A 22,174-nucleotide genomic window follows, 5' to 3' on the forward strand; every position below is an offset into this window, starting at 1 on the left:
CCTTTCTATCAGGGCACTCCCTTGCATAGTGACCTGCTTTATCGCAGATGTAACATCATCCTTTTCTTCCACCCTTAGATCCAACCTTTCTTTTTGATTTAGTCCCGGAATTATTTCTTTTCTTAGCATCAGAAGAAAAAGGCAACAGGAGGACCTTTAGGCATGGGCATTTCTTGCTCTTCTACCCTTGTTTCTTCTTGAATGCATCGAGCCAATAATTCCTCGAAACCAGGAATTATATTATCGTTCAGAAGAGTAGTCCTGAACACGTACCATTCGGATGGTAATCCTCCAAGAGTCGTGAGTGTCATTTCCCTATTAGTAATAGTCTCCCCAATAGATAAGAGATTGTTCCCGATCTCGATGATTCTTAACAAGTATGCTTGCATACTCTCATCTTTACCCTTCTTGATTTCTCTTAGCTTATTTCTATGAAACAAAACTTGATTTGCATCATTAACTTTAAATAAACTCACCAGTCTATCGTAGATTTCCTTGGAGGTGTCTAGTTCAGAGATGTAGGCCACCAAGCGCTTGTCGATAGAGTCCCGGATGATCTTCTTTGCTTTAATTTCTCCGTTCTTCCATTTGTTCCAGGCAGCAGCAGGATGCATTTGATAGAGGCTCAACAATATTGCCTCTTACATGGTCCAGCACTCCTTGATCCTCAACAGTGAGATCGATAGACATCTTCCATCCGTGATAGTTAGCTTTCTCACGGAGCTTGTCTTCGGCAGGAAAGTGTTGAGGACCCCATCGTTCTTTTAGGATAGCCTTGCCAATCTTCTCTTCAGTGATTGCTCTTGCTCTTGCTCTTGCTCGGGCTTTGTCTTCACCTCAGCTCTGATACCATGTTAAGTTATGGTATGTTCTATGCTTATAACAGTTTACTTCTTTTTCTTATTATATTCTTCAGATTAGCAATCACATGTACATAAAGTAAAGTGCAGATAGAACATTAAACGATCGACAGAAAACAAACCACGACAAGAAACACAAGATGTGGCGGCTAGCCGGGGACAAACCCCACAATGTGTGGGGAAACCCTTTGATCAAATCTTCTTTTATCTTCAATAATTTAGCAGAGAGAAATAGTACAATAAATCTGATTCATATCAGCAGTAGCAAACCCTAGATCAACAACATCAGCGTAAACGGCTTCATCATCAAACTAGGGCAGACGATATCTCACAAACTGATCGTCGGATCAGCTTGATTCCACCACCAAAAGTTGCGGCTTCCAGAGGAGGTTCAGATGAACCTACAACGCAGTTCAGATGAGGAGATCTTCTAGTCCACGCAGGTCAATTTTTACTTCTGCAGTTGTAGCTTCAGTTTCAGCAGTGTCTTGCTTCAAACTAGGGCAGTCGATATCTTGCAAACCATCCATCGGATTGATTTGATTCCACCACCAAAAGTTGCGGCTTTCAGAGGAGGTTCAAATGAACCTACAACGCAGTTCAAATGAGGAGATCTTCTAGTCCACGCAGGTCAATCTTTACTTCTGCAATTGCAGCTTCAGTTTCAGCAGCTTTCGGCTTCAAACTAGGGCAGTCGATATCTTGCAAACCGTCCATCGGATTGACTTGATTCCACCACCAAAAGTTGCGGCTTTCATAAGAGGTTCAGATGAACCTACAACACAATTCAGATGAGGAGATCTTCTAGTCCACGCAGGTCAATCTTTACTTCTGCAGTTGCAGCTTCAGTTTCAGCAGCTTCCGGCTTCACATGTGTGAGGCAGAGACCCTTTTCTGCGCAGTAGAGAAGAGACTCTTTTTTGTGCGGTAGAGAGAGAGAGATGTGATGAGATGAGTGAGTCCAAATGAGGAAAAGTCCTCCTGTATTTATACACAACGTTGGTGTTTGAATAGATGCGATTGTTGGGCTTCTGAGCCTACATGAGTTGTAGGTTGGCTTGATAATAATTCCATAATCAAAATAAATTCATATCTCCATGAATACTTATCGGAATCGGATGATCTTTATATCAATCCTACACCTCTCGACGAGAGGAATGTAATAAAAATATTAGCAGCCATGAATAAGATGACCCACATGAAGTTTTGCCCTAGTTGCCAATTTTAACACGAATGCTCCAAACCCCTAGCTCCATGCTCCAAACCCTTAGTTCCTTGCCCACAACTCACTATTTGCAAAAACGAATGAGAGAAATGGTAAATAATGAAAAAAACAGCGCTGCTTTTATGCCGCGGGTTTCACTTTTTTGGGACTTGAATCCCAAAATCGGGACACAATGTGTCCTAATGGGACACTGCTGGGATTCGATCGTGTCCCGTTAGGACATGTCGTGTTCCATTTTTGGATTCGAATTCCCATCAAATTGTGTCGGATTCGTGGGATTCGGACACGTGGCCTGTCTCGGACGAATTCAGTTTCAGAGATTACTACTATGCTTATTTTTGGACTCTAAGGCCATTTAGAGCCTCTTTGTTGATGTATTTAGGTTCATATATGGACTGGACTTGGTGCTATTTTGCTCATATGCATCCTTGCTGTATACATGAGAAATTGCATATTTTTACATAATGGTTTGGACTCACATGGATGCACATGGATTTTTTTTTTTTGGTTGGTGAGATTTGAATAGTTTATCTATTTTTTGTGGACCAGTTCAATGACCAGTCTGGTTCGGATAACACTGTTACAAAGGGAGTGATGAAGATAAAAATATGGATAAGGATTAGGACCATGACCCCCTTGAATGAACATCCAATCTAAGAGCAAAAATCTTTTTGATCATAGCTTTGGAATAATCTAGGAGCTGGCAAAGACAAGTAATATTTTTCATTTGTTTTTGGAGAACAGGTATCTAGTTTGGATCCTTGGTATGGCTTAGTTATATTGATTATACAGTGAGCATTTTAACACTTCAATCTTGTAGATTTTCCTTAAATGCTTTTTTATAGTTGGTATGTTTTGACAGGTTGGCATTATTTTAACTGCCTGAGAGCAGATAAATATGACCAATCACATGTTGGGTTAACCGTTAAACAGGCAGAACATCCTACATGAAGAATAATTGTTTTTGTAATTCATTTTTAATTTGTCGTTTGTTGAGTTCATGTTGTCATTCATTGATATAAAGAGGGCTTCTTTTGGTTATTAAACGAGTAATAAAATACTATACATTTTTTTCAGGTGTTGGCTGATTGTGTTGGCATACAATGCCGGCTGGTCAAGGGAAGATATTACATGGGTACAGATGATGGGGCAGTGAACATCATAAAGGTCGATGATGAAAGGTAAACTTTTGCATTTATATGCAGTGACAACTTTATTTTGGAGTCCATTGGCTTTAAATATGTACGTGAGTTTTTTACAAGTCTGTGTTAAGATCATTATTTTTTTAAATCAAAGTTTATTGTATTCATGTGAGTCTTAGATAAACCATAAAGAAACTGTGTCTAGCTGAATAAAAAACTTATGAGGTGCTTTGTGCTTCAAGGATGCACAACGTCAGTCAATCACATGTCCTGAAAGCCTTGTTTTTTCTCTGAGGTGAAATCAAGTCAAGAGTGGCAAAACCTTGCTCCTTGTTCTTTAATCTGCAGCCATAATTTCCAGAGAGAGCACTCTCAAGCTCTGCTCTTTGATGTCCCTTACTCTCTTACATCTTCTGAACGTTGTGTGTCCAGGCTTAATGTGAGTCTCTAGTATACGGTGTGCTGGGGCAAAGGAGTTGGGAGAGTGAAAATTGACAATATTTGTGCATGGCAGGGAGTACATTGTTGATCTGATGGGAGCCCCAGGCATTCTTATCCCATCTGATGTCACCGGAACCTTGGCACCGCAGATTGAATATGAGGAAACATTACATGCAATTAATGAAACCCTGAAAGATGTTGGAGTGGGGCCATCAGCATCATCAGGAAGCGGCTCACTAAGTTCGATGTCTGGTTCTTCGCATGACAGAATAGCTGAGAAGAGAAGACTGGGATCTAGGGAGATGGTTTCTGAGTTGAGTGGTTCAATGGAAATGGTCAAAGATTCACCGGAAGCAATTAGAAGTGGCATTGGGAATTTGCAGGGAAGGCCAGTGCATGAGAATGCTGCTTCCCCAACTGCATTAACAGGAAATAAATCAAGGTTGGAGTCGGATGAACTTTCTGAGCTTTGTAAACTGGAGAGAGCACCTCCTCGGTCTTCTGGAGGCTCAAGCCATCCCTATTCACATGCAAGAACACCTTCATGGACAGAAGGCATTGGTTCACCAGCTATACGGCGGATGAAAGTAAAAGATGTTTCACAGTACATGATGGATGCTGCAAAAGAAAACCCTGAATTAGCACAAAAATTACATGATGTTTTGTTAGAAAGTGGTGTGGTTGCACCTCCAAATTTGTTCACAGAAATTACTGCAGAACAGTTGCAGTCTCAGGCTACAGAAGACAAGAAAATTATTGAAGATAGGATGGATGAAAGGAGGCGGCGGCATAAAGCTAAACGTGCAAATAAAGGTGGGTTGGGCCCAGCCCATTTGCTACCACCTACACCCCAGCATATTATGCCTACAAGAGGTGGAGGTTCAGGAGAACATTTACAACGGTTAAATTCAGTAGAGGGTTTAGGAGATCGTCGCCCACTGGAAAGAGTTGATCTATGTCCTGCTACAGATTCACCAATTGATTCCTCTCAGACAGTTTCAACAACTGTTTCAAGTGATTCTGTTTCAGCAACTGATGTACATGAGATTCGTCCATCAGAGTTTATAAAACATGTGCCTGTTGCTGCGGCTGCAGCCGCTACTGCAGCTGTTGTAGCATCTTCAATGGTTGTAGCAGCATCAAAATCCAACACCGAACCAACGCTTGAAGTTCCTGTAGCTGCTGCTGCTACAGCAACTGCTGCAGTGGTTGTAGCAACATCAGCTGCAGTAGGGAGAAGATATGAACAGATGGATTCTAGGGTCCCATTGTCAACTGGGGATCAATGTGAAAAAGATGTAGACAAATTGAGAGCGAGGAATGAGGAAATGGAGGGAGCAGCAAGAATTTCGCAAGGATGCAACCCAGGAAAAGAAGCAACATTACTTGATGGTGAGCCTCAAAATACAGCTGGCCATGAAGAGGAGACAAATTCAAATAAATCAACTGAAAATGAAAGTGCAAGATCTGATACTATACTTGATGATGTAGCAGAATTGGAGATTCCCTGGGAGGAAATGACTTTGGGTGAACGCATAGGGCTTGGTAAGTGAGTAGAAGAGACAACAACAAAAATTCAAGGCAATGATTTGCTTACCCTATTTATAATTTTTATGGATTCCAAGTATATGATGGTTGGCTTTGAAAACCTTATTCTAAATAATTGGTTCAATATCGGAATGGTGTTAGTTTACTTGTTCTTGCAAGTCAAGCTGGCTATCTTGTACTTTTTTTTTAATGTATGGTTTGTTCCTTTTCCTGACAGAAAAGCTTTCTTCTGTAGGTTCATATGGTGAAGTGTATCGAGGTGAATGGCATGGGACTGTAAGCTTTCTATCCTTCTAGGCTTGTTTCTTTGACTCTTCATCTAGCGTAGTAGGCAGCCTACTATCTGATTGCTACCTTCACTTCAGAATGGAGAGGAAAATGGAACATAAGAATGGAAAAAAATTATTTGGTTTTATTAATGCTGCTGCTTGCTTCTCTGATTATCACACACATTGTAGTACTCATATCAACTTCACAGTATCCTGGTACATGAACTCTTTTGTGCCTCTTTTTGATTACTTCAAAGTTCATAGTGTATTAATATATATACAAAATCCCTTATGCTTTTTTTGGTTTGAATCAGTGATGCGGGGGAGCGCCCCCCCCCCCCTTCGAACCCGCTCCCGAAGCGCGCTCCGGGCGGGAGCGGGTCGGGAGCGCGCTCCCGTAAAAAAATTTGCGCTCCCTGGTCTGTGAGGGAGCGCTTCAGGGAGCGATCGCTCCCGCGCTCCCGGAGCGCTTTTTAATGCCCGAGCGATCGCTCCCGGGCATTAAAAAACGCTCCGGGAGCGAATTTTAGTGAACCGGGAGCGGTTCGGCGGAAAAAAATTCCGCGGACCCGAAAAAAACAAAAAATTTAACTAATTTTTTTGGGTTTATAAGCCCAATGGGCCAAAACAAAATCATTTCAATGAGATTGAGCTTGAGTTTGAGAGCAAAGGAGCAAGGAGCAAGAGCTGAGGAGCAAGGAGCCAGAGCTGAGGAGCGAGGAGCAAGTGCCAAGGAGCGAGGAGCAAGCTTGCAGAGGTAAGTAACTTAATCATTTAGTTAGTTTAGTTGGTTAGGTAGTTAGTTTGTTTAGTTTAATTTACCTGTTTGAGTTTAAAGATCATTAATTTAAATTAAATTAATAAATTAAATGAATTAATCCCAATAAACTAAATTAATTTGCAGATTCAAGACTCAAACCCTACAAACATCAAACACGATGGACCTGGGGATTTTTATTGGCATTTTCCTCTTCCTGGTCCCTTTTCTGGTTATTATGGTGGTGGAGAGTAGGAAACGGAGGGGGCCTGAAACTGAAGAGGTGGATGAAGAAGCCGGAGGAAGTCAAATAGGTGAAAACCCCAGTGAGGAGGATGTGGAGGGTGAACATGAGGGTCAAAAAGCTAAACAAGACCAAATTCCATTGTGGAAATATGTTCAGAGGCCTGAAACAGGGAAAGGGGGTGGAACCACTAAATTTCATTGCCCCCATTGCAACAATGATTTCACAGGCTCATACACCCGTTTGAGAAGACACCTTTGCGGGAAAAGGGCATGGGATGGAGAGAAACAAATAGGAATCAGAACTTGCGACGCGGTGTCAACAGCAGATAGAGCCAAATACATAAAAGAAGAGGAGGACGCCCAATACAAAGCAAAAAGATCAAGGGGTTTCTTTGAAAGCTCATAAAGAATTCCTTCAGCATCCTCCCAAGGCAGTGGATATGGACATGGAGGCTCAGGGTCATCATCTTTACGCCGTAGAACCATATCAGATTTCCTTGATGAGGGGTGTAGGAATGATGTGGATTCAAAAATTTACAGGTTCCTCTATGCAAATGGGATACCATTCAATGTTCTACGCTCACCTTATTGGCACGAAATGGTTTCTGCCATAAATGATGCCCCTAAAGGATACAAGAGCCCTGGGTATGACAAGGCAAGAACTGTTGGCCTTGATCATGAAAAAGCAAAAATATCACAATCTTTGAATAAAATGACAAGTTCTTGGACTGACAATGGGGTGTCCATTGTATCTGATGGATGGACAAATGTAAAAGGCAAGCCATTGATAAGTGTTCTTGCTGTGTCCCGAAGTGGTCCCATTTTTCTAGCTGCACATGATTACTCAGACAAGTTCAAGACCGCTATCAACATTGCAGAAGCATTGCTTGAAACAATTGAGCGTATTGGCCCATACAATGTCATCCAAGTCATCACTGATAATGCTCCTAATTGTAAGGCAGCGGGAGCAATTATTGAGGATAGATACCCGAACATATTTTGGTCTGGATGTTTGGTTCACACATTGAACCTTCTGTTGCATGATATTGTCAAAAACAAAAATGAACAATACCAATGGATTGGTGATTTGTACAAGAGAGGAAAAAAAATGATAAAATTTATTACAAATCATAGCAATACCCATGGCCTTTTCCGCAGTCACTCGAGATTGGAGTTGCTGAAGATTGCGAGGACTAGATTTGGTAGCTATTACCTCACCTTCAGGCGCCTTTTGAGGTAAGAGAGGGTTTAGCTAGCATGGTATCAAGTCCAAATTGGCAGGTGTTAAAGGAAAGGGCTACAAATGTAGCTGACATTGCAGGTTTTGAAACGGTGGAGGAGGCCGCTCTTGATGGGCAGTTTTGGACAACTGTGAGACAGGTATTGGATTTCACCAAGCCAATTTATAACATGATTCGGTTTGCAGATACAGACAAACCAGTGATTGGCGAGGTGTATGAGCAAATGGATACCATGTTGGGGGAAATAAAAGACATTGTTAATAACAGAGATCCCGACTTGTACAATCTGATTCACGATTGTGTGTGTGAACGGTGGAAAAGGCTTAACCTTCCACTACATTGCTTGGCGTATATCCTTACGCCAAAATACTACTCAGATTCTTGGTTGGGCAAACCTGCAGCAGGGGGTGGTGTTAGGACCAAACCCCATTTAGATCGAGAGGTAACTAAAGGATATCTGGATGCATTAGAAAAGTTGGTGCCTGACAGGGAGGAATGTGCAGCTGTGCGCCTTGAAATAGGCAGATACTTCACTGGCAGTGGTTTGTATGGTAACTTCCATGCAATGGACGACAAAGATAAATTTGATTCTCTCACATGGTGGGAAACATATGTCGGCGACGGACTTTTGCGAAAATTGGCATTGAAAGTTCTTGCACAGGTTGTAAATTCTTCTTCTGCAGAGAGGTGTTGGAGCACCTACAGTTATATACATAATGTGAAAAGAAACAGGCTCAACGAAAACCGAGCAGAAAGCTTGGTTTATGTGCACTACAATTTGAGGTTGTTGAGCCATTACTGTGATCGGGCTAATGAAGATCCCACATATAAAATTTGGGACAATCACCCTGAGGACGACAATTTGGAGGATGGCATTGTACATATGGAAGAACTAGAAGATGAGCTTGTACGGGATGAAGCTGAAGCAGCTGCAACAGCCATGCCACCTCCACCTCCACCATCCAGTAGCAGTTCTCGGGGCCCGAGTCTTGTTCCATTGCTGTCGCCACCTCCATCGACACCCTCGCGTGGAGGCTCTAGTTCTGGTCGTCGGTCTGGGCGGGAGACTCCTAGAAGACCGCCAAGACCTACTTATACTCTTGGAGACTCTCGTGGCAAGGGCCACTTGTAGATTTACAGTTTACTTGTCTTTTTTAGTTTCTATTAGACTTGTCACTTTAGTTTTCATAACTGTTCAGTGTTGAGTTTTGAGTCCTTGACTCTTGACTCTTGACTCTTTCATATCATTATGACATTATGATATTTTTTGTAAACATTATATCACTGTGACAATGAAAATTTGAAGTTTGAAGTTGTGCCTTGGCAATTATAACTCATTGGTAATGATTGTGAATTATGAATATGATGCTTTGTGAAAGACTAAAGTTGTTTCATTTCATCTCATTATTCATGTTTCATTTTATAAATTTTTAACATTTCATATCATGTTAACAGTTAGAAGTTAGGACTTAGAAATATCTTCGATATTACTTCTTGTAATGGTTAAACTTGGCTTACAAGTACAACTTGTTACTTTGGTGATCAATGATGATAAATGTTATTGAATTGAATGTTATTTTAATTTATTATTTTACTAAGGTTGATGACGATTATAATTTCTAGATGATTGATGTGATATGGTTCAATGATCAATTTATGTTTTTTTATGTTTTTTATGTCTATTTCATCATTCTACATGTTTTTGTTGACATATATGTATCAAAAATTAAAAAATATAAAAAATATATATATTTTTAAAAAATCGCTCCGGGATTCGCTCCCAAACCGGGAGCTTCTGAAAATGGTCGCTCCCGCTCCCGCTTCCGCTCCCGCTCCCCGCTCCCGCTCCCGCTCCCAAGTAACACTGGTTTGAATTATGATTTATACGTGCTGGTGTGCTTGTTGGATTCTTTGCCACTTTTATGCTGGCGAAGATGTTGTAGTAAGAAAATATTGCCTCTATGAATGGATGCTCAGAGAACCTATGATTTGGTGGAGGTTTGAATCTGCATGATATACATTTAGCCTTTTAGATATTCATTTGTCTTACCTTCACACACAACCCATCTTCCTCCCCTCACCTTTGCAAAACATACAGTAACCTTCTTTATCGTAAAATATGAGCATTTCTCTCTTGGAGGAGACATGAACTTTGTAATGCTCTCTGCCTCTCCCTGAAAACTTTTTGGCACACCCTTTCTCTTAGTCTCATACTATTTTAGTTGATCTTGACCCCCAAACTATGTTCTCCCACACCACCTTGTTAGTTGATGTAGCTTGGACAGGTGTTCTAGCCTTAGGTGATGTCAGTGAGGCTAGGAACACAAGAGCGGAAATATCTCTAAGCCCAAGTTATTCTTTTGATTCTAAATGTCTTAATTAAATTATTTGACCAGTTTTAATTATTTTCTTAAATTTTAACTTAGGGGAATAGATTAATTAATTAGTAATAATTGAGACATGGTCGATTTTCCTCTAGAGACTTCTAGTAAATTTTCTAAGTGACCTTAGCCATCAATTAGATCATTTCAGATCTAGATCTTGTCTGTTGATTTTTCAACGAGAGATTATAAAGGCAATCGATGGGCAGTCTTGGAGATCATTCATTGCAGTGAAGAGGGTGCAGTGATAGCGTGGGGTTTGACATTAGTGAGGTTTTCAACAACAGTTGAAGTAGTGAATATTTCCAGAGTTTTCTTTCATTAGTATTCTTCCAGTTTTTGAGATTTGGAGGAGGAATTCTCCTAGTGTTTTAATGTAGATAGGGAGGTTGTGTTATTGAGGCCGTGAGGGTTCTAGGAGGGCTGAGTTTTCTCTGAGAGAGGCCGAGATTTCCAAGAGTAGGCCGTACAGATTGCTAGGAGGGTCGTAGGAGTTGCCGGAATAGCCGAGAGGCTAATTTTGTCCAGGCCATGAGCATCAGAGAGCCAAAGGAGTCGCACGTCTGAGGCCGTATTTGCCAGGAGAGGTGTGTCAGGTTGCAAAGGGAGGCCGTGAGCCTTGCAGTGGTCAGATCGACTTGTGGAGGTGAAGAAATAGTTTGTCGGAGCTTTGTCGTTGTTTGGCAAACAATATTGTAATATTCATCAGTTGCAGAATTTGATGAAGATTAATAAAACTCTCAGATCTAAAGAACTGGTTTTCCTTTCGAGGTTTTTCCAGGGACATTTTGCCCGAAAATATTGTGTCCATTTTGCGATTGGTTTTCTATCGGAGTTTCCACAATTTATTTTTGTGAATATTGCAATCTTGTTTTTATTTAGTATTTGTAGTATATTAATTTTGGTCAAAATTAAATACATTGGATAATTACCGGTTGATTGCAATTGTGATATTTTTTATCGATTTTTTTACGTGGTATCAGAGGAGATATGTAGCGTCGAGGTTTACCCGAGTAGATCAATGTAGGGGTTTGGAAGAGGAAACCAAGGGTTTAATACCTAGATCGATTTCTATAATTACTTGGAGGAATTTTACCAGTGTTATTTTTTGCAAGAGGGAAGCTGAATTAACTAGTGGGAATTGCAAGTTTACTAGTGCATGTTGTGAGAGTGTTTCATTTACTAGTCGCGAGATCGATTTTCTGGAGGCAGTGTGACTGTGTTTCTCTAGTTGCTAGAGGCAGATAAATTCTCTAGAGTGATTTCTCGGAGGTAGTGCGAGTTTCTAAGAGGGCTAATGTGCAGTTCAGTGGGTAATCACTTGTAGAGGGAGACCGTGAGGTTTTCCAGGTACTTTTGTCAGCTGGTAGAAGAGATGTTATTTTTCTTTTCTCTGGAGGGCTTCAATAATGGCTTTAGTGGGATTGAGGGATCAAGACAGGTTGGATGGCACATCTAACTTTGGTTTTTGGAGAATTCAGTGCATTCTTATTTTATAAGAGCATGGGATGAACGAGTTCGTTACGACACATGTTGTTGTGCCAACAGATCTTATCATGTTGCATGAGTACCAAAAAGGTGATGCCAAGGCCAGGTGTATTATTCTAGATGGGGTCAAGGACCACATAGTTCCACATTTAGCGGGAGAAGGCACAACCAATAAGATGTGGGATGCCATCAATAATTTTTTCTAGGATAAAAATATTTTTCGAAAAATGATCCTAAGAGAGAAGCTCAAAAGCACCAGACAAAATAAGGGAGAGAACATTGTTAGTTATCTCACTTGCATCAGGACAACTAGAGATGAGCTAGCAGCCATTGGAGGGAAGGTCGATGATGAAGAGCTAGTGGGAATAACCCTGAATGGGTCTCAGAAGTAGAGGGATGTTTTCGTGCAAGTGGTCAGTGGAAGATCTCATTTTCCTTCTTGGGAATGCTTGTGGAATGAATTCACATAGGAGGAGCTTCGACTGAGGCTTGTGAAATGAAATAGTGGTGCTAGCAGCAGTTTTGAGCAAAAGGGAGATGACAACGAGAATGTTTCTCTTGTGAGCAAGGGCAAAGCGAAGAAGGGATCTAGTAAAGGGCCCAACTCCAAGGAGGAAAATAATAAGGACATGTTGAAGATCAAGTGCTATGACTGTCACGACTTTGGCCATTACTGTAGCAATTACTTGCACAAGAAGAATGGTGACAAGAAGGGTGAGAAGTAGACAACTCCAATTGTAGATTAGCTTTCTAGACGGATAGAGGATAAGTTTGCATGCATCGCTTGCAGCTGCATTCTAGGATAGCTGTGGCATAGTGAAATGGACCATGGGGTACTCAAGGTGACAGGTGTTCTAGATGTGAGCACGGAGCACGATGGTGTACAACATAGAACACCTTCCTTGCTAAGAGGGAGTGTTGGTTGATGTAGCTCAAAAAAGTGTTCTAGCCTCGGGTGGTGTCAGTGAGGCTAAGAACTGTCCCAAGTCCCAAATCAACGATAAAAATCTGCCCTTCAAGAGCTTGGTCAACAATACTTCAATTTGGCCTTCAATGTTGGTCAAAGTCAGGCCCAAAACAATCCAAGAATATTCAGTCAAACTCGGTCAAAAGAGAAATTTTCTATGGTCAAAGTCTGCAATTTATCTTTGCGGCCAGCCCAAGTCAAAGTACCCATATCACCTTGGTTCTTGTGCCCAAAAATGTGGCTTGCCCAAACAAAAATCCTCCCAAAAGATCGAACCAAAAATCAGCTTGAAAAGTCAAAGTCAATGTTGGTCAAAGTTGTAGGGAACTTCAGATTTCGAGCACCTGAAATTTTCGGCCTCCTCCTTCGCATGTGTGAGAGAAACCTTGCGATTTCAGATGGAACGAACCAAAGAATAGATGGAGAGATGATGTGATTGTTGGAAAATCAGAAAGGCAAAAACAATTTCTTATCTTGATAATTACTTGTGATTTCTTTGTATTCTTATTATCTTTTTTTATTTTATCTTCTTATCATCAAGCAACTACCAAAACACAAATGCATGAAGATCAAAACAACAAGGACACATGATGTAGGCTCTCAGCTAGGGCAAAACCCCTCTCCTAGGGGAAAACCCAAAAATTCTCTTTTCTTCCTGTAGAACCAAATCAAATGAGACAACCAATACCCTTTGACCAAGACAAAGACCTTCTTTAATCGACCAAGTCAGCCTCCAACAAAGTTCTTTCAAGATAACAACAATCTATTGCTAGTCAACAAGAGTCAAACTTCTTCGATTTCACTTCAATCATACATTTCGGCGTCCTGCATCAAATTTTGCCTATACTGCAGATCTACAATTTTCGGCCCCTCTTGCAATTCAGAATTTGACACGTGTGAGCCAAAACAAGAGAAAGACGAGCTTCTATCCTTCGTTAGGGGTCCTCCTTTCTTCGCTAGGATTTTCCTACTTCTTCAAGTCTTCTACACTCCTTTTGAGCCTTCACACTTCCTTTTGATTGCTGGGCGAACTCCCTTGGATTGATGCCACAATAGGTCAAATTGCACTGCTTATTTATAGTGGTTTGTGTGAGGTTGAGTCGCTTCAATGAGGTCAACTTGTTGGAGATAGGGACGACTTGGTGGAGGAGACTTATCTTACATTTTTGACAAAAAATCAAATTTCTTCTTTGATACAATAAGCCCAAGAAGGGTCTAATACAAGATGACAAGGACGATGACTCATGACACAAACCCTAGAAGCACACAATGGGTGCTTAGACCTAGAAACAAGTAAATTGAGCATGAAATTCATGCTTATAAAAATATTGTTTTTTGATCAATAATTTTTCTTTTTCTTTCTTTTGACAAATACATAAGAATTACATCATGTCATGAGTTAGACAATAATTATGAAGACCGATGTTAGTTACATTTCTCAACAATGATGATGGTCTCCAAATGAGGCTCCTTGACTTGTATTTATAGGGGTTGGAGGAGGGACAATTTGTCCTCTAGGCCGACTTGAACAATTGTCGTATTTTTGAGACATGTTTTCAGTGATAATCACATCAAAATTCATGCTAAATCTCATCTTTTCCTGGCTCAAAAGCTTGGCGTTCTTAACACTTTAGCAACTAGAGCTTTAAGAGTTTCTGATAACAAGCACCTTAATGATGAGAAAGCCCGCCTCCTTAAGGTTTTTCTTACTAATGGTTATATTAAATACCAATGCTCTAAGGCTTTCCTCAAAGCGGAAAAAGGTCGTAGAGCTAAGAAAGAACCTATAGATCGTTTTTTCTGGAGTCTATCTCCCTTTAAACCAGGGGACCACTAATAGGATCGCCGGGATCTTAAGGAAGCATAAGGTTCCTTCAACCTTTAGGCCTCTAAATACCATCCAGAGGAATTATTTCTCTTAAGCTATATTTTTATGGTCTTGACTCCATTATTTATAGGGTCTTGATCCCTTCTTTCATGTTTGACTTCACACTTTGTTTTTTGACGCTGAAAATATTTTGTTTTCTTCTTTATATATTCTTGATTAGCTTGTTCCTAATAATTATTGTTAATAATATGAGATTATTATTTACAAACTAGCCTTTTTTATTAAATTATAAAAAAATATTATTTAACTAGCCGTTTTTATTGAAATTGTAAAAACAAATTTTTATTATTTATGAACTAGATGTTTATTATAGTCGTTAATTTTACCTTGAGTCTCTACATTGCTCTATTTATACTCATGCCATGATCTGCCTCTTCATCTTGCCTTGACGATGAACCACATTAGATGGTTTGAAACGCGTCGACAAATGAATTTTGATGTGATTATCGCCGAAAAACATGTCTCAAAAACTTGATATGCATCACAGAAGCCTAAATTCAAAAAATGTCATATTGTGGGCTTTATACCAAAAATGCACTTTCCCTTGTCCAAATCCAGTGCTTCAAAGGTCGAAATTGGTCCTCTCGGAATGAGGAATCTAGTCCAATGATTGGAATTTGTCACTGAGCTGCCAAATTAACACTCCCTCTCAGCTAGAGAGAAATTCCAACTGCTTCGTGTAATCATCGCAAGTATCCTATCATCAAATCATGTCCCATCTCTGCTCAACTCTATCTGTTGAAACATTCTCCAATTTGAAAAAGAAGAATCAGCAGGAAGCTACAACGTACAACAACCACCCTCTGAAGACAATGAAGAAGGTCCTGTGGGACACTCTCACCCCAAGTCATCTCATAGGGGAGCATATGACTTCCACCCTATATCGAGCAATAGGTGAGACAAAACTTACCAAGAAAGGATCACAACCATCCCATTATGCAATCAATGGGCGAGATAACACTTGGTATATAAGAGGTAAGTATCACATTCATCCTATTGCCTACCGATCTTCCCAACAATGACCCCCAAGAATCATGTGGTAAAACACTTGCATCATAATTCGAGCTTGGGTGAGATACCCAACTTACCAAAGGTAAGGATCACATACCCCTAAGCCTCCTCAACTCATTGGCTAGACGGGGAGGGACAATTCCAACAAGCCCGACTTGTGGGTATGATGCCAAGTAGGGTATACGTTGCTAGACCAAGATAGGGGGAGATACTTGATTTGTCAAAACGGACAAGGATCACACACGCCCTATGGGTGACAAATAAGGGAGATACCCTATTGTTTAGGGATCCCTCAACCCCAAGAGCCCTCAATGATCCATTCCCGCCTTGGGAGCTCAACCAAAGAGGGAAGAACTATGCTCAGTGTTCTCGATCAACGAAGTCCTTCATTCGTAGGGGTCACATCTATTAGTCCAAGTTGCTCTTTGAAGACCAAGAAATTCCCTTTCGGCAAAGCCTTGGTGAGAATATCTACAATCTGCTCATTTGTCGATATGTGATGGAGTCTAACGACTCCTTTCTGCACCATGTTTCAAATATAATGAAATTTGATCTCTATGTGCTTGGAATTGTCATGAAATACGAGATTTTCTGCCAATCGAATCCCACTCTTCTTGTCACAATATATCACAGTAGCATCTAGGACGTACTCAAACAACTCTCCAAAGAGCTTCCTTAACCAAACTGCTTCACAATTAGCCATGCTAGCGACAATATACTCTACCTCGGTGGTACTCAAAGCTACAAATCTCTGTTTCCTGCTCATCCAAGATATCATAGTAGATCCAAGGCTAAAACAACATCCATAAGTGCTCTTCATGTCAACAACGTTTCCTACTTAGTCAACATCGGTATATCCGTGAAGTCGAACTTCTTCGACAGAATATCTTAGACCAAGGGTGATCGTCTCATGCACATCTCAAAATGTGTTTGGTAGCAACCCAATGTGCATGGAGAGGCTCGATCATGAATTGACTCAACATGTTCACTGCATAGCATATGTTTGGATGGGTATTCACTAAGAACATCAAAGCCCCAATCAACTGTCTATACTCGGATGTATTCGCCAAATATGGTCCTGCAACTTCACCACATAGCTTCTTGAAATTAATTTCCATCAGTGTGGGCAGGAACTTGCATTTTGTCATTCCAAATCTCTCCAATACTTCATGCCGTATTTTCTCTGTGAAAGGAAAATCTCACTGGGCCTTTGCCACACCTCAAGGCTTAGGAAGCAGTGCATGAGTCTAAGGTCCTTCATTTTGAATTCAAAGGCCAACTCCCTCTTACATTCGATCATCAGGGGCTCACTACTTGTCAAGAATAGATCGTCAACATATAAAACTAAAGTCAATGGCATACCTTGGACCACCTTGAAGTAGAGGTTGGGATCAACGCCGCTTCTTGTGAATCCAAGCTTCACCAGGTAGCTATCTATGCGGGTGTACCATGCTCTTAGGGCTTGCTTCAAGCCATACAATGCCTTCTTCAACTTGCGAATACGTGTCTTTCAATCCGCTACTTCAAATCCCTGCGACTGCTCAATGTAAACATCTTCCTATAACATGCCATGGAGTAATGTCATCTTAATGTCCATTTGATGAAGAGTTCATCCTTGACTTGCAGCAAGGGAAACTGTAAAATGAATGGTGGTGTATCAGGCCACAGGAGCAAATATATCATCATAGTCTTCGCCCTCTTTTTGGGAGAATCCTCTTGCCATGAACCTTGCCTTATATTTCTCTATACTTCCATCGACTCCATGCTTGATCTTGAATAGCAATTTCGAAGTCACAATAGATTTCCCCTTCGGTCTCAGGCTTCAGCACAACATCCCATATGTCATTCTTCATAATTGTTTCGTATTCTTTGGCCATAGCATCCTTCCAGACTTGTTCTTTCATGACTTCTTCAAAAGTGGGAGGCTTTGCTTGAACCATATTGTTCATCACTACAACATATCCTTGGTACTTGCGCGATTTCTTACTTTCTCTAAAAGTACCTCTGGTGGGAATGTGTCTCTCGACATGCTGTAACGTGTCATGAAGCCAAAGTGGCCTCTTCTTGGCAGGGGGATAGCATGGAGGAGGATCCAAGGGGTCCATGAGATCCATGGGATCATCAACAATGTTTCTCTCAGATTCAGGCATAGAAGGACCTAGAATATCATCGCTTTCCTTCTTAGGAGGAGGAGGCGGAGGGAGGTCCCTTTCTTTCCCAAGGGTAACATCTTCATCGAATGTTACATCCCTGTTAATTTCAACCTTCCTTTTTGCAAAAATCTGTAAATTATTTTGAAATCTACTCCACCATTGTCAAACATGAAGATCTTAATTTTGTTCCTTGTTTGATTTTCCACTAAAGCCTTGAAGTTCTTGAACAAATCAAAGGCCTCATCCTTATGCTTCAAGTAATATATCTAAGTCTTCCTTGAGAAATCATCGATGAAGGTAATGAAGTAGAGATGGCCACCAAGTGAATGCACGGGCATTAGGCCACATATGTCGGAATGAATGAGTTGGAGGATGTCATTAGTCTTGTTCTTGCTATAGGGAAATGGTCTCGTTGTCTTCTTTCTACTGGCACATCCAGTACATACTCCATCATGTTGAACTTGAACATTAGGGATCCCAGAGACCAATTTCTTCAATTTCGAAAGAGTTTCATAGTGGAGATGGGCCAATCTACTGTGCCACAACTTGCTTTGATGATTAGTGTCGTTGACCATTGCTAGAAGGGGTCTTCTAGTGACTCTATAGAGTCCTTGAAATCTAGATCCTAATGTGACAACATCTCTCATAGGGGATCCCACCAGCCAAGTAAGTACTTTTCGTCTGATGAAGGCGACTCTCATTCCTTTGTCCTCCAAAGCAGATTTAGATACCAAATTCTTGTTCAATCTTGGCACATACATCACATCATGAAGCAAAACGGATTCCCTAGAGTCCAAATGAAATTTAACAGAACCAAAGCCTTTGACGGGATGAGTGGAGTTGTCTCCAAGAATAATCTTCAAATTTGACTCCCTCTCTACCAAATTAGAGAAAACCTCCTTATACCCAGAGAAATGATGAGAGGCCCCACTATCAACCAACCAACTATTCCAAGTATCTGGGGGAGAGGAGCTAAAAAGTGTAGAAGTAAGGATATATTCAGATTGATTAGCAACATTACTTTCATACCTAGAATTTCTTGACTTCTTTTGAGGACGGTGGTCTTCATCACGATCATTCAGAGCATCTCTTCTTCTTCTTTCATCTCTTCTATTACAATCGTTCTTTCGATCATCTCTTCTTCTTCAATTATTACACCTGTTATTGTTGCTTCTAGTGTTGTATCGTGGAGCATTGTTCTTCTAAGGGAAATCTTGAACATAGTGACGTTTCTTGTGACAATTTTAGCATTCAATGTGCGATGATTCCCTGTCTCTTCCATTCCTTCTATTAGAATTTCGAGGAGGAGGCTTCCTTGAACTTGATGATCTTCCTCTTCCTTTCTTTTTCTTGTTATGAGTGACAAAAGCGGCGTGCTTTCCTTCTTCATGCTTTTGTATTCGACCTCTTGAGGTCATCTTTGATTCCTCTTGAGTGAGTTTTCCAACGAGCTTGTCAAATGATGGGAAAACATTGTTATTGCTTATAGTGGTAATGAAGGTTTCCCAAATAGGAGGGAGACCTCTAAGGGTTACCACCACCAACTCCTTGTCAGGTATAGTTTCCCCAACTCTCTGCAATTGATCTCGAAGACGAGATATCCTCATAATGAAGGATTGCACAGGCTCTCCTTTATTTATCTTCATATCTTTGAGTTTATCTTTCAAAGAGATGATTTCATTCAAATTATTGACTTCATACATGCCAGCTAGCTTATCATACATGTCCTTAGACTTCAAATTTCCAACATATGCAAGTAAATGAACTTGTAAAGCATAAGCTATAATCTTATTTGCTTTTAACTCACCTTTCTTGAATTTGTTCTTGGCAACATCGGGAGCATTTTTCCAGAGGCTTAGATACTTTTCCTTGAATGTATTCCCAAACTTCATTGTTATCAACTGTGATTTCCAACCTAATCTTCCAAGCAACAAAGTTAGATGAGTCACCTAGCTTCTCATTTTCCTTGAAGTAAGAGGTAGACATCTTCACTTGATTAGATAGGCTCCTTCAACTTTTCCAAAGACGATTGCTCTAACTCTTGTCTTCTTTGGGCTTGTCTTTCACCTTAGCTTTGATTCCATATTAATTTTTCCATTGCTTTATACTATATCAATTACTTTAGTCCAGTTCAATTCTTCAGTTAGCAATCTATTCAGCAATGATTATTTTTTCCAATCATCAACAGTTATTGAAGATAGAACAATAAATGCAATGACAATAGGAGAAAACCTACACATCAACAAGAGACATCGATTTGGTCAAAGACCAGGGGAAAACACCACAAAGGGGGAAAACCCTTTGAAATTCTTCTTCTATTAGATTGTCATAAAATGTTCAGCAGAGAGTACAATGAGGCCAAGTCCATAAACAATATCAAAGTCACAATTTTGACTTATACAACAAATCTTCCAACCAATATCAAAAGATGTGCCAATAGTCAAATTTGGTCGACTGTCATAAAGTCTGCATTTCTAAGAAAGTCAACAGTAGCCAACATGCCCTAACCAATCCCAAGAGCTCGGTCAACAGTCCTTTAATTCGGCCTTCAATGCTGGTCAATGTTAGCCCAAAATAGTCCAAGAATACTCAGTCGAACTCGGTCAAAGGAGAGATTTTTTGTGGTCAAAGTCTGCATTTTATCTCTGCAGTCAGTGCAAGTCAAAGTGCCTAATTCACGTTGGTTTTTGTGCCCAATGTGGCTTGCCCAAACAAAAATATTCCCAAAAGATCGAACCAAAAGTAAACTTCAAAGTCAAACTCAACGCTGGCAATGTTGGTCAAAGCTAGCAGGGAACTTCAGATTTCAACCACATGAAATTTTCGACCTCCTTCTTCGCACGTGTGAGAGAAACCCTGCAATTTCAGATGCAACGAACCCAAGGATAGGTGAAAATATGATGTGATGATGGTCTCCAAATGAGGTTCTTGGAATGGTATTTATAGGCGTTGGAGGATGTGAAAATTCTATTACTGCAACATCTGATTTACTTTTCCTACTTATTCTTAAATAAATTATTTACGAAATTCCTTCAATAAACATTAAAATAAATTTTGCTGCAGATATCACATCGTAATACAGAAACAAACACATGTACAAGAATCAACACATTGACACAGATATTTTGGACAATAGTCCCTGGAAAAACCCAATGTGGGAAAATCGGTGCAGTGGGAAAATCGGTGCAGTAAGGGAGGATTTTATTATTCAACAATTCTTCAGTACAACTGGGTGCCAAACAGGGTTACCCACAGATAGAAAAAAAATTCTCCTGCACTTCTCCTAGTCCCAGCGTCAGCTTGGCTGACCTCTGCGTGGCTCCCAGACACTCTGCGTCAGCCCCTGGTTGACTGCATCAACCCTGGGCCTCTCTGCGTCACCCACGCAGACCCTCTAGTGACTGCACAGTCTCCTACTACCTTTGCGTCTACCTCTCCTGCCTCAGCGCTGGTCTCCAGTGGCTGATCTCTTCTCTCCGTTCTATACTTGCTACCTCCTGACTGTTAACCAGACCACTAGTTCAAATTTCTCAGCTAACCCTGCTCCAGAAATTGAACTCCCTGGTCTCCCTCAGTGTGTTCTCCAAGTGACCCTTAAGCCTCCGCTTATACTTTTCTCCTTGACAAATCAACGGTCAAGATTAAGTCCCTAATTAATGGCTAAGATTAACTCTGGCTTGATCCATGACTTTTGGACCCTTCTAACACAGTTTTATATTAATTCACATTAATATTTTATTTTCCCTAGGTTTAGACTTAAGGACTCCATTAAACATATTAACTATTTTAATATCTCCCAAACTGTTAAGAATCTGCCGAAACCATTTCTGGGTATTGGAGATCTCATGTGCTTTAGCCTCTCCACCAATTTTTGTGGCTAGAGAACATCCAATGCTACCCCAAATCAACACTCTTTCTTAGCGAGGGCTGTGCTCTAGTAATGCTCTTCACTGAGTATCACCTTGATCATTGGGCATCGGTCCCTGTGCTGATGCTAAGCCTCCCTGCCCAACATCCTCTGCACTGCTGCATCCTGTACCGCTGCCCATGGCTCTGCTACTGCCACTGCCGCATCTGTACAACAACTCCCTCTACATCTGTGTTGCTGTTGGTCCTTTCTCCCAACGCTGCAGTTATGTTGTGAGTCCAAACATGATCCAAAGTATTGAGTCCTGACTCCTAACCAGTGACTACATAGAACCAGAAGCATCTGCTTCTAAAAGTTTACAAAATATTGCATGCTAGTCAGTAAAAGATCAGTAACTAAGAGTCTAAGACTCTAAGAGTGAGAACGAGAAGTGATTCCTCCCACTCCTTCGCTTGCTTGACTCTCAAAGTTCTCCAAGTCATGTAGGCTTAAAAGAGGAGCCTCCTCTAATTGGACTCAATTTGATGCATTTGTAGTTTGCAGATCTATCTCTTTAAGGTCGATTGGTGAATGATCCAAACCTGTCATTATCATGAGATATTGAAATGTAGATTAAAGTTTGAACTTTAAAGTGCAAATCAGATTATGAAACCTTCAAATTTAGGCTCTCACCTAGTATTTGCTTGTTG

At 40.6% G+C, this 22,174-nt stretch overlaps 1 protein-coding gene across 1 annotated transcript in view; it reads left to right on the forward strand.

Annotated features, from left to right (window-relative positions):
- Nucleotides 1–22,174, forward strand: part of LOC149166804 (putative serine/threonine-protein kinase SIS8) — a 260,799-nt gene that overhangs the window by 78,936 nt on the left and 159,689 nt on the right. Inside the window, exons 3-5 of the mRNA XM_089430268.1 lie at nucleotides 3,163–3,266; nucleotides 3,742–5,213; nucleotides 5,452–5,492. Coding sequence (XP_089286394.1) covers nucleotides 3,163–3,266; nucleotides 3,742–5,213; nucleotides 5,452–5,492 — 1,617 coding nt within the window. The remainder of the gene's footprint in view (nucleotides 1–3,162; nucleotides 3,267–3,741; nucleotides 5,214–5,451; nucleotides 5,493–22,174) is intronic.

Source organism: Pinus tabuliformis, chromosome 5_1, assembly GCF_031772625.1.
Source record: "Pinus tabuliformis cultivar Carrire ecotype Pingquan chromosome 5_1, CPIR1, whole genome shotgun sequence".
In the NCBI taxonomy this organism is placed as follows: domain Eukaryota; kingdom Viridiplantae; phylum Streptophyta; class Pinopsida; order Pinales; family Pinaceae; genus Pinus; species Pinus tabuliformis.